General features: G+C 38.8%; 1 protein-coding gene across 1 annotated transcript in view; it reads right to left on the bottom strand.

Moving 5' to 3' along the window:
- gria1a (glutamate receptor, ionotropic, AMPA 1a) overlaps positions 1 to 13749 on the bottom strand; it is a gene marked incomplete at both ends in the record, with an annotated part of 79696 nt that overhangs the window by 35574 nt on the left and 30373 nt on the right. Inside the window, 6 exons of the mRNA XM_079250362.1 lie at positions 397 to 603; positions 2350 to 2460; positions 3663 to 3767; positions 4710 to 4877; positions 5450 to 5608; positions 9965 to 10018. Of these exons, the coding sequence (XP_079106488.1) occupies positions 397 to 603; positions 2350 to 2460; positions 3663 to 3767; positions 4710 to 4877; positions 5450 to 5608; positions 9965 to 10018 (804 nt within the window). The remainder of the gene's footprint in view (positions 1 to 396; positions 604 to 2349; positions 2461 to 3662; positions 3768 to 4709; positions 4878 to 5449; positions 5609 to 9964; positions 10019 to 13749) is intronic.

The following is a 13749-nucleotide window of genomic DNA, read 5'->3' as shown; positions in this document are numbered from 1 at the left end:
TATCGGGAATGATCTAGTAAGATTGGCTAGTTTACGCTAAAAATTGTTGATGTTATTGGTTAGCAATCAAATGGCAGCATTTATCCAATACATTATTTGCTATGTTTAATGTAGACTAAGCTTGCTTAATATCAGCTCAGTGTCAGAATCTGTTGTTTTCCTGTTCTTTCATTCCTCTCTGCTTCACATGTATCTTTATTTGTGTCTATTCTGCAGCCTTCATATACATCTCCATTCCACACTCTATTTGATCTGCTGCATGTTTTCCTCATGCCCATTAGTTATCTGTCTTTTATTGAGAGACAAACAGACACAAACAATGCATGATAGAGAAAAGTATTTGAAACAAAGTGTCTTTAAATAGGAATTTATTTTGAAAGAGCTCTGCTTACTCACCCCGTACACCAGTTCACCAACCATGCCGTTCCACATCTTGGTTTCAGGATCTCGGGCTCCATACTTGCCATCAGAGACAATTTTCAGTTTGTACTGGTAGCCCACATGCTTGGCTATCTCTGCAGCAAGTTCGACGATGTAGCCCTCGTACTTATCGTTCCCTACAAGCTGCTCATGGTTCTTCTTCAGCATCACATACGGAGACTCCTGTTTAAATGTAGAACAACTATGATCAGCTATTTTGTTTGTCACTTTAGTCAGTCTGAAGTAAAGATATTGGTTTTCAGAAATAACTAAGTATATGTAAAAAATAAAAGTATGCTGAGAAGTTATTTTGATGTCTACTGTTGTTGAGCTAAACAAAAGAAAACATTGTGGACAAAAAAGAAGCTCTAGCATGTAATTTAAGAGGGTATTGTATGGTTATCTTTTATGTTATAGTGGCATTGATTTGTTTCTTTATCGCAGCTCACTAGTCTTTGGAAAGGAAGAAATTACAAAAGAAAAAAGGAAAAAAATTAAAAAAAATTTAAACAAAGTTGACCACAAGATAACTAACAAAGAAAGATAATCAGCTAATAGTACAAGGTATCGTTTTGGCTTTGTTTCGTGAGAGTATGGTGTGATTTCCAAATACAAAAGGTGCCTAAGTATGATCATCTTGGCATCGCCACAATGAAAGGAGTTTAGATAATGTGTGGCTTGCTGCAAGAAATCAGAACAGTTCAACGTGATCATGAAATGTGACTTCAGATCTGATCTCAAGCGGCATCACATCTGAGCCACATCACGGAAGCAGATATCATTTTCAAGCCCTGACTTCAGCTCCAAGGCCAGCCTGTTCTTCATGTCATGTCAACATCTGTGCATTTTACACTGACCAACAAATTACAGCTGACATGACACCTGGGGTCCGGCTTTATTAATTTAAAAATGTTATTCTAAATAGATTCCCAGTCAGCTCTGTTTGAACTTCCCACCATTTGTAAGACTATGATTCCCAAAAAAATGTTTTTGTTTTTTTTTTTAAACTAAGGACATTTTTATCAGAGCATTGAGATACAGGATATTCCTCTATTTATTACAGTTATGTGTTTTCTCCAGCTACGTATGGTTTTCATGACAGTAATCATTGCTTCGCAACACTGAAGGGCAACCAGCAGACAAATAGAAAACCAGGAAGACAGTGGAGATAAAGGTCTAGTGTGCAGTGCTTTCACGGAATATGTCTCTGCAGACCTTACAAACACACACACACACACACACACACACACACACGTGCAAAGAGAAACAGGGTAAGGCATACAGACATCCCCCCAGGAAATAATCTCATTGACCTTGAACAACTTCACCAAGATCAGCCGTCACTCAACCATGTGAAATACAATACAGATATACACATTTATGCACACAACAGCACTCATGCAAAAAGCAGGAGTGCACAAAGAGATCACAACCCCAACATGCTCGATCGATCAGTTAGAGATATCCACAAGATCTCAAACATTTATTGATTCTTTCATTAATTTAAAAATGATCAATTTTTTTACTTGTATGTTAATATTTCTGGCTGAAAACCTGTTAGATGTAGATCTTATTAACCATAAATAAAGGCTGGATGTTAACCCAGGCGACATTTACCTCCATTTAACCAAGTAGCTTTACTGCTGGGCAACTTGTAAAAACTCCACTAACTACTGAATGTGTCATGTGGGAGACACGGTATCTATATGTCATACAGATTCAGCAAAATCTCTCTAAAGAGGTTAGCAGATTACAGCTGGAGAAGGATTTAAGGAAGGAGAAGAAATTCTGCTGACTTCATCGAGTGGAGTGAACTTGTCGGAACTCTGTCATAAAAGAAACACAGACTCCCTCTATGTCAGTTTCTCCCATGTCAAACTCAACTCCCCTCCGTCCTAAAACTCTTTTTTTTTTTTTACTCAGACTTACCAAGATAGTTGTGACTATATAAGTCCTGTTCAGCAGTCCATAAGTGTCGTTGCTGCCCCTTATGAGGCTGGCTGTGGTCACGTACTTTTCATCTTCGTTCCAGTAGCCCACCTACGACGAGGAGAATGTGTTACAAAAAGTGCCTGAATTTGCTAAAATGTTGTCAATTAAGATTAAATTGGCATGTTTTACGTGTTAAACTAATTACAGGAGCAGAGTGTAACAAAGTCAGGTTGGTCGGCTAACAAAAGTAGCAACATTAACCAACATTAGCATTCTTTATGTGCTAATCTTAATCATGTCAATGCCAAAGAAATACAAATCAAATTGGTTGTTTTATTGAGTTAACATGGTGTAGTAGGTTTGCTGTCATTTCAAAGCTATGTTTATTAACTAGCTAGTCATCACTGATCATCATTAACAAGCATTACTGTAAAGTTAGCTAGCTACTCTATAACATTATTGATCCCAACTGTACATTAGCAATATATTAAGTTGGATGAGTACATTGAACATCTTGCTGATGACTGGATAATTAAAAGGGGCTCTGTAGAGTGACAGTGGTTAATATTAAATTGAAAGAAAAAGAGAATATCTACATTATCAAAATGCCCTTTTTTGTATTTACTTTATATTTAAAACTTGAGTAAGTCCTTATTTTGTCACCAGGAAACTACAAATAATTTTTGGCATTGAAAATGACTTTCAATCTATATTTCAACAGCTGTAAAACTTCCCACTGCATTCAGTCTCCCGTATCCCTTTTCATCAGCTGTGGAATTTTTCAGATTTAGTGAAGAAAAGCAAGATGAATCTTAGTCTCCCATTTAATAAAATACCTCCTTACTTAAAGTAAATGCATGAATAATCAGGTGATCACTCGAGAACCCCCTGTAAAAGGTTAGTCTAACATTTCACTGTAAGTACAAGTAGGTTGCTTGTTACGTGAGCCTTAATCCTCACTTAATTAAACACTTTTTTACTCTTAGCTCAGAGCATCTGTCAGTGTAATTTATATAGTATAATAAATCGGGGCACAGACCTTTCTTGGACTTAAATCTTTATTTCTTTTAATTTGCTGTCACAGTTTCAGTTTTTTATTGTATAGGGGTCTGTATGAAACAGGAAGACACAACTAAACTAATCTATCTATCTATCTATCTATCTATCTATCTATCTATCTATCTATCTATCTATCTATCTATCTATCTATCTATTTAACCCTAAACAGGGTTTTAAAATGAGCATCAGGGTTACTTAAACAGTGTGCACGTTCTCAGTGTGCGAATCTTAATCAGGTGCCTCAAGGTTACCTTCTTAGGTCCAGATGGGGCCAATTCCATAACACTGACAGTGTAGTTGGTTCTGCGGCCTTTCTCATTGAACTGAATGTGACCAGTCAACCCATCAATACGGACCTGTAATAGTGTCAAAGATAAATAAAATGTTACTTCTACACTTCAACTCTCTTGTCAGATAGATGAATGCTGTAATGGGTGCTGTAAAGCATGATAGTTTAGTCTTTGTCTTAATTCATGTGGTACCACAAAACATTTGCATGTCATATTTACAATGAAAAACATGTTGAGAATAGCTTGCATGTGTTTGTATACTAATCATTTGTAAAATTCCACAGAGCTCAGGTCCATGCGGAGGTGAATGGCAGATGGTGTGTGCATGTGTACAGTGCAGTGTGTTTGTCTTGGCTGTGTGATGGAATTAATTGAGCGAACACTGCTTCAATCTTCAGTCTGTCCGCAGGCAGATGGCTAGATTGACTCTGAGCAGGCTTCTGCATCGCCACTCTGCAGACAGAGCTGTGGGCTGTACGCGCACACACACGCTCACACTCCATGCAGCTATACATGTTTCCTTACAGGCACGTGGCATTTATTCAACCTCAGGACTTTATATTAATTATTAATGCTGTTCTCCGATAGAGAACTGAGAAATGTAGCAAAAACTAAGTAAACCAAGCTTTCCTCCTTGGTACACATGTATGACTGTATCTATGCGCATCCATGAGATCATGAGGTTTCACTGCAAGGCCGGCATTACCCATTCTACTGCCAAATATTACATTTCTAAATTCAATTGCTGATGTCATATCCCATGATGATCACAGCTGAGTAATATTGCCAGCAGGTTTTGTTTACTAGGCGTGATGTCACATTTGATACTTTGGAGCTTTCATGTGACTTAATGTGAACTTTACACGACAGAATGAGACCTAATTTGTTCAGCCAGCCCCAACTCAAGAACCGTTAGTCAATGTGCCAGTCAGGGATGTGTGTCTGAGAAGGGTTGTGTATGCATGTGTATGAATGTGCATCGGTATGTCTCTGTTCGCGTGTGCAGACCTGCTGCAGGGCTCTCTGGATGTCTATGCCCTGTCCCCAAGGAGCAGGTGGGTTGGCGAGACACTCTCCAGCGTTGCCCCGGCGAGAAATATCTATCCTCTGTCTCCTTAAATTCTGGAAGGCCGTAGACATGACTTTGACGCCGTCATATGTTAGAGCACCTGTGTACTGCAGACAGATAGCAGATGATTCAAACAGAGGAAGCGTTTATGTGAATCAAGGCAGACATAGAAGAACATACCTCTGTGACTCCTTTTGAACATCATCAAATATTAAATTATTCAACTTTATGGTTTATAATAAAGTGCTATTGTGGGGGAATGGGATGCACAGGTGAACTTAGACATGGCTAAAAATGATTAAATTATTAATTACAAAGCATGTCCGTCACTTCAACTCTGCTGCAACTCTTACTCAACTTTTCTTTAACTTTTTGACCCTGGAAACACACAAATGTTTGCAGTGGAAGCAGTTTTGCTTTGCTGGACAACATAAATTAATAATCATTTAATATAAGAAACCCCAGATGTAAATCAGAACACTCAGATAGGATCAGTCCCATGAGACTTATGCAGAACTACTTCAGAACTTTTCCCACTAGACTGTTCAAAGTTACAAACTAAGCTAAAAAGGGGAAAAATTTGAAAAGCTTTCTTGCAGAAAAAAAAAACAAAACTTTTCATACTGCTTCCAAGTAATTTCCATTAATATAAATATTACATGAAGTTAAGAGATATTACTTTGAGTCCACTCTTGCGCATTTTGGAGTCTTTGTTGTCAAACTCCATCCACTGCTGGACAATGCGGCTCACACTCGGCTCGGAGTTGTTGACAAGCTGGAAGCCGGTGATGTTGGCACCGCCTTTCCGCAGGTCGGTCAAGTCAATGTCCAGGAAACCCTGAGACAGAAAGCAAGACAGGCACAGGTAAAAAATAAACATAACGTAAAAATCACATACCTTAGTACAAAAACAGAAATACTGTAGCTGCAAACCCAATTTCAAAGCATTATAAACATGGTTCATTATTTGCACATCTTAAAAAAAGAAATACATCACAATAAAATGACCTCTGTGGTCACAGTTATCTGATCTTTGTGCACACAAATACAAGAAGCTCATCCATCATGATGTGCCTGATGGTTTGCGTTCACAGGGATGGGGAAGTGGACATGAAGTTAAAGGGGAAATTAAATGACCTTGATACCCAATCTGAAACAGTTCTCTATATCAATTAAACTTTTGGAGCCCTGCTTTGGTAAATGTGGTCCATAGTTTGAGTGCAGCTGCTTCTCCCCCCTCCCTTTCTGTTTATGACTTAAAAGGCCACATGAGACAATTCTAAGCACTTGGAAAAGTGAATTTGCTTGCAATATTTCATCTCGACTACCAAAACAAATCAGTTCATCCTTCAGTCTTAGAGAACATCAGGAGTAGATCTGAAGAAATCCTTCAAGGCATTCAAGAGATATTTCTCTCTTGAGAAACTGACGGAGAGCGAGATGGATGTACAAATGGCTGAACAGCCCAAAAACATAATGCCTCCAGCCACAGCTGTCACCAGCGCGGCATAAAAAGCAGAGGCAAAGACGTTCCATTTAGAGCAAATTCACGCCTATTAGAGAATGTGTCAGTAGAGGACATCCTGCATTGTGTGACCATGATCTGTAGTCTGAGCGACACACTTTCATGCCGATTTGGATATGTGGCACACAGTCCTGTTTGCACATTTGTCACAGTGGTTCCCAACACACTCTTCACTCCAATAGACCCCTAAAGACAAATACGAAATACTTGCATGTCACTTCTTTCCTTCTTAAATCAGGATTACTGCATTTTCTACTTGATTATATTTGTTATAGTACCAGATTACTAATTCTGTCACAAAGACTTGTTAGTAAAATCAGTCAATTTGAACTCATACAACTGTGTTAGTGTGTCTGTGTGTAAACTTAAGAACCTCTGACGTGGCATGTTTGTAATGTTCCTTAATAAAATAAATCATTTAAAAACATAGCTGCAAGTGATTACACAGAAAGTACTTCACTCTGCAGCTTCTTATTGTTTATTTTACTGCTTTTGTCATAATGATATGTATAGGAGGGTACAATAGGGGCGTAAATCTTAAGTTTAACCACAATATTATACTGATTTGATGATAATGATTTAATGTTAGTCGACATAACAAACTGTCATTTTTCATTTTTGATTTATACCACGGTCAGTGATAATTCCAATGACAGCTGGCTGCATTATTTACATATAAACGCACACGTAGCTCGGTGAGTTAAATCACTGTAATATCCTTCCGTTATGGGGCGTCACCGTGGCGACGCCTAAATCAGCTGATTCAGATATGCTGTTTTTTAACAGGTGAATGAGAGAAACATGTGGCGGCATGGATTGTATGGGAAGTGGAGTGGTGAGCGCCCCTCCATTGTGCGGTGTCACTGTAGCAACTCGTTTATCAGCTGGTTCAGATCCGCTGTCTTTTAACAGGTAAGAGAAACACACTTTAGCTTGACAGCGGTTGTTTAGCATAAATAGTACATCGAGGCCAACATGAAATAGTTCCTATACTTTTGCAGATATAGTAAGTGTTGTAAAAAAGAAATACAAATGTGTTATAAAATGTTTACTGTGTGGGACCATGGTATAAGCAGATTAAACGACGAGGAGCCGTGCATTACGCTGTTATAATACACAACGCGGAGTTGAGAACACCGTGATGCGTTCCTGAGGAAGATCCAGGACAGGCCGGAGGAACTCCACCTCTCACCTGGCTTGGGAATATTTTGGGAACCCCCCGGATGAGCTGGGAATGTTGCTGTGGACAGGGAAGTCTGGGCTTACCTGCTTAAGCAGCAGTCCTGCAACCTGACCCAGGAAAAGCAGTAAATAAAAATGAATGGATGGATGGATACGTTTACTTTTGCCCCTTTTTAGTGCATTTTTGTACTGCATAGTTTTGTACTCTAGACCAGGGATCCCCATACCTGGTCCTCAAGGAACGGTGTCCTGCAGGTTTTCCAAGTGTTCCTGCTGGAACACATCAGACTCAGTGACTCAGACAAGCTCTGCACATGTCTGATAAAAACACATTGATTTGAATCAGGTGTGTTGCAGCAGGGACACTTGGAAAACCTGCAGGACACCGGTCCTCGAGGACCCGGATTGGGATCCCTGCTTTTGACTTTGGTTGTGTTTCTGCTGCAGGGTTTCAGTTACTTGTAGTACTTACAGCGAAGTACTTGATGAGAAAATCTTCTAAGTGGTGCTTTCTTCAAAACCTCTTGGAACATTTAAATACATGCATTTTAATCCTCACTGATTGTTTACTTTGCAGAAAATACGAGGAGTTAAAAAATCCTCACAGCACCCTTGATGCCAAACGGAAAAAAAGAACATGAATCTTCATGACTAAGTTAAAATAGATTGACATTGTAATAAAAATTTGGGTGGGAGCCAGTGGTAACGAAAGACTAAATTTCAACTAAATTTACTACATTGTTTATGTGCTTCACAAGGGACAAAAGTTTCTTACATAATTAAAAAAAGAAGATTTAAGATTAAAAAAAAATTCTCTCTTTGCTTTTTCTTTCTTGAGAGAGAAAACTTTAAAGTTTAGAAAAAACAAACAAACAAACAAAAACAAAAAACACATTCTTTGGACAGGTTAGTCCAGAACTAATCTTTGACAGACCTCACCAATAGCTTCAGTTAACAATGTCAGGCACAAAACCTTCCCAGACTGCTGAGGAAAATGCAACACATGCTTCCTACAAAGTAGAAGAGAAAAAGAAAAGAGATTTGCTGCAATGCCATGCGGCTGTTTTTCAGAGAGGGAGAACCTGCAGTTTCAGCGTCTCGGCAGTGAAACCAGAGTTTTGACTGATGAGAAGAAAAGGTGCCTCTCTGCTTTGTCACCGTCTTCTGTCTGACAGCACACAACGTTCAGTGTGTTTTTTTGTTTTTTTTTCTTTCTTCTCTGCTCTGACATGATGTGTTGCATGCCGTTCGAAGCGTTGGCTCTCTCTTTGTCTATCTCAAACTCTCTCTCTTGTTGCACTTCCTTTGATCATCAGAATCCATACAGTAAAACAAATACAGACAAATAGAGGAGGCTTGTTGTTAGCTGGCGTAAAGTTCTCTGAAGTAGTTTCACGGTCCTTATTTTTCCAGAGGAAGGTCATCATGGTACAAAGTAAAGTCTGCCCCTTTGTACCACCACTGTCTTCCGAATGTACCTGTGTGTGTGTGTGTGTGTGTGTGTGTCCAGGTGTCCTTATTTCTCAGCTGAACAGACAGAATTGTGTCTTTTCTTTGTTCTGTGAATTAGCTAATGCTGAGCACTGAGCTGAAGAGGTTACTATAGAAACTAGCCTTTGCTAATCCTAGACGTAGTGGGGTTGTTGCAGAGGGGAGATGGTTGTGGTGGTGGGGAAGGGTTCCTGACATATAATGTTACAATATTTAGGTGCCGATTGAAATTCAAACTATTTCCTGTTCGGATCCAAACACACAACAGAACAAACACAATTCTACAAAGCTGCGAGAACAAAGAAAAATAATCGAACTATATTTAAAATCTAACTTTTCTTTTATACGAGCCTGTTGATACGTCCCGATATAAATGACTGTGACCACTTTGCAGATCGGTCGTTCGCACCATCTGAGCCTTATCATTTAAAATTAAATCTGGCAAACTGGCCAGACAAGAGAGATGGAGCCAATCTAAAACCCCCGCAGTGAGAAACTGTTGAAGCCAGCAGCTGCATATTAATGTTGTTATAGCCACAGTTTCTGTTGGTGTTAGTTTTATTATCATTTGGCTACATTTAGGAAGCGCTGCAGTGGTCACTTAGACAATGTGTTGTAAAGACATCTAATAGATATAGCTTGCACATACTGGATGTCTGACCCTTTTCTGTCACTGTGAGCTTGCACAGACTTTTGTCTCTGACAATCACAGGTCCCCCCTTTCGTGCTTTAGTCTGGTATTTCTGTGGCTTTGACAGAGAATTAATAGCTGAAGTGGAAAATAGAGTGAAAAGATGTAAAACCGGATAGTTCCAGCCTAATTTATCAGGCATGAACAAGTTTATTAAACTGGTGATAAAGTGCTGAAAGTCTGGAATGATGTAACAGGAATCCAATTTCAATATCTATTCAATGGTGGTGTGAAAAATTGTGTGTTTTTTTAAATAAATAAATTCAAGGAGATAATAAAAAGCTGTTATAATGCTGATTTCTTACCAGGTTAGCCAGAATGTAGTGGTAGCTCTTGGCATTCTTTCCTTGTTCAACAATCTGAAAGACAAGAACAGAAAAATAAAAGATTTGAAGTTTGTGAAACATAAACAGTGTGTGTGTGTGTGAGAGAGAGAGAGAGAGAAAGAGCAGCGTTTCTTAGCAGTACACAGGAGACTGCCAAATTTAAGGTATTTGCTCTTGTGCCGGAAAGTGGAGCAAGCCCACAAGACATTCGACTTACAGTGGAAATATCAGTCAGAAACAAGGGGCTGAAACCCCACATATCACATAAAATCTGTAAAAAACACATATCAAAGCAATGCTTTTGAGCTGTTTTCTGTGAGAGTTTGAATAAAGAAATTCGTGCCCTGAGTGAAGCCTGACAAACAAAAACACAAGTTAATAATAAATGCTGTCTTATGATCAAAGGAGCTTTAAATTGCATTTTAAAATACAATAATATAGCATACTATATTTTCCTTTCCCTTTTCTTTTAAGCAGTATTCCCATGCGAGCTCCGATTTCAGCTTTCATCTCACATCCCAATGACTTAAAATATTCTGTTTCACTGGAACTCCATAATTCATTTTCTCAGTGTCAACCTGTGGACAAGCCCCTCTTTGATGAATATAGTATGTCTCTTTCCTCATTGTGGGGTTGTAAGTGTTGAACTGCAGGCACCACATCTCAGTCAACCACAGATTTTCCAGGCATTTGTCATGTCATATCTGTGTTCCTGGAGGTTAATTTACAAAGCCAGCTTCAGGTAGGCTTATTAAAAATATTACAGTCTTGGGCTGATCACATTAAATTGGGGCAAAATAGTGTAAGAAGTGTGAAGTTACATAAACATTTCAACTAAGAGGAAACTTGCACTAGAGAGTGAAGGGACCCATAACCCTGAAAAACAATAATCTGTATAACCAACCAGGTAAATAGAGGAACAACAAGAAGACAGGTTCACTGCTACCTACAAGAACATAAAACATAAAATCTGCACTGATGGCACATCCACCAGCATGAATTATAAATCCATGGGTGCAGTTGTTATGCTCACAAAGTGCCAAAACACTTGTGCAAGGCTGAAAACTAACATGGTGGAAAGTTATGTGTCTCTGTGTCACAGCAGCTTCCCATGAAGGTGACATCGCCAGTGGAAAACGTTGGGGATGTTAGGACAAGCAGAGGCGAGGAGCAGAAATTACATTTTTAAAATGATCAGAAATTACTTGATTCTTTTCCATAAAAAAAACCCAAACTATTTCAAAATACTGTTCAGCGCCTTAAACCACTGGTGACTTAAAGACTTCTCACATGGCCCAACTTTTCTTTTAATGCTCAATAAAACAGAATAAATGTGATTCAGCCCAAAGTCAATGCAACACAATCAGGACACATCAGATAAATTCTGGCCGCTGCCATCGGTGGATGCTAATCCTGTTTGTCACAAGGGAGCTTGCAGTCAACAAGCTGAATATCATCCAATATTGATGTTAGGCCAATATAGCTCTGCATCCTTTAAAAAAATCATTTGGTAGTTGTTGTGGAGGGTTTCTTCCAACAGAAGTCCTCTATGTTCTCAGATTTCTTTGGGCGTGTTAAACACAATGCTCCTCTCAGAGCAGACCACAGATGTGGAGTAAAACCTTCAGCTTGGATTTCTACAGTAGAAACAACACATGGTGGATTGTAAGGTGTTTTTAGCATGACTATTATCCTTTATCCTTTTGACTTTGCATCTTTGCATCAGACAGTATCATGTTTGCTTCTGCAATTTGCAGTTATTTACTTCAATGACTGTTGCACGTTCCTAACGTATCACCAGACAGCAAATTGCCTAGCATGACAGATTCAAGTCTATGCTTAAATACTGAAAACATTGTTTTGTTCTGTTGTCTTCTCTCATAAACTCGGCACTGCCGGCTCTGGAGGAAAAAAGTTTCAATTTAATTTAAGTAAGCATCATGCTTTTTTCACATTCACGTGTTCATTTGCAAACCTCTTGTCATGCTTTTGGCCTTTTTTTTTTTGTATTTTTTAGTTCCGGTTTCCTGTTTTATTTGGTAGTTTCCTTGTTTAGTTCCCTCATCACTTGTTTCCTGTCGTTCATTAAGTTCACCACTCATTTAGCTTATTAATGACACATGTGTCTCATTCTGTTTCCCTGTATTTATTCCCCTTTGTTTCTGTTCCCACTGCTGGTTCATTTTGTGTGTGCGTGTATTTGCAGTCTCTCCTGTTTTCCCTGTCTACGGCCTTGTCCACATGTAGCATGGTGTCTCACGAAACGAAGATATTTTTCTCGGATTTGGCCTGTCACCCACACATAAACAGATTTATGCAGTCAAAAACGATGGTTTTCAAAACCTCCGACCAAAGTGAAGATGTGTGAATACTCTGATTGCACGTCGCACGTGGACATATATCGCTTTTTAGAAGCAATAGAAAATGCCATGACGTCACATGTGCGACCTTTGTTTACAACAGCATGGACGTCCTTGATACTGTGACGGCGTTTTCTGTTGTCCAGGTGCTTTGTGCTTGTTTTACAAACTTAAATATCGCTCCACATAAAGTACCAACGGTAAAAGATGACATCAGGGACAGTTATTTTCCACCACCTAACCAGATCATGTTAGAGGCATGTTTTGTGTTTTGTGAAAGTGACGTGAGACGGAAGGTTGTTCTGATTGGATAGGATTGGGGGCACTACTGCTGCCTAAACATTTGACACGCTTATGTATGTGCTTAAAAACGAAGTTATATGTGTGGATGGATTTGTTTTTGAAAAACAAGGTTGTATGGACTGTTCTTTTCTTACCAGCCAGACGGGGGAAGATATTTGGTTTTACAAAAAAAAAGTCCTAAGTTTTGGAATTAAAACACCTTGGTTCAGCATCCTGCCTCCAGTCTCACCCATTTGGGTCCACACCTCCACCTCACTGTGACACCTCTGGCCCTGAATTAGAGATGAGGAGGAATAAAAGTTTTCTTCCACAAAGGTCATGTTTGTGTTTGTTTCTGTAGTGTAGAACATGCTCAGTCTCTCAGAGGAGCTTTTGCAAGCAAATGGCTTGTCAAAAAATTGTTCCCCTGCTTGCTGGACATTATTATTTTAACTAAGAGTTGATAGCTGCTGGATGAGGAACAAGTAGTACTAAAAAAATGTTACAAATTTACATCACCTGGCCTTTCCTAACAATGATTTTGAGCCATAACAAGCTCATTAGAGATTAAAACCTTGGCATAAGAGGGGGGAGCTCAATTCTGAATGCTCTCAGCAGATATTTAAAACCGCTGGCCCATGTATAAATATTAGAACTATGAAAATAATGGCATGGATGAATTGGAATGAGAGGAACAAGACGGTACTTGTGTGTGTAGCCGGCCATTCATCGCTGGTTCCTGGTTGTATCATGGCCAACTCTAAAAAAATGCTGAATATAAACCTCTTTAACAGGATGAAGAAGTGATGAAGGACTGATTGGCTGAAAACTTCTTGATTTCTAACAATAAAAAGACTTCATTCAAACCTGGAAGCCTGGACTTGTTACCTTTCGTTAAGCTCTTGCTATTAGTCTGAGAGTAAAGTTGAGAAAGTTGAAACTGGACAAACACAAACATAATTTGGTTAAATCCTAACTTAAATTCTTCTTCATAAAAAATAAAAAAAATAGTGATCCCAGATGACAAATATCATGTTTGATAAACTAAAAGCTTACATGTTGTGTAAATGTGTCATTAAATTCAAGTTTTATTTATATAGCACATTTAACACATCCTCAGTC

Source organism: Telmatherina bonti (genome assembly GCF_933228915.1).
Source record: "Telmatherina bonti genome assembly, chromosome: 12".
NCBI lineage: Eukaryota > Metazoa > Chordata > Actinopteri > Atheriniformes > Telmatherinidae > Telmatherina > Telmatherina bonti.
This window is presented reverse-complemented; position numbering and strand designations above follow the sequence as displayed.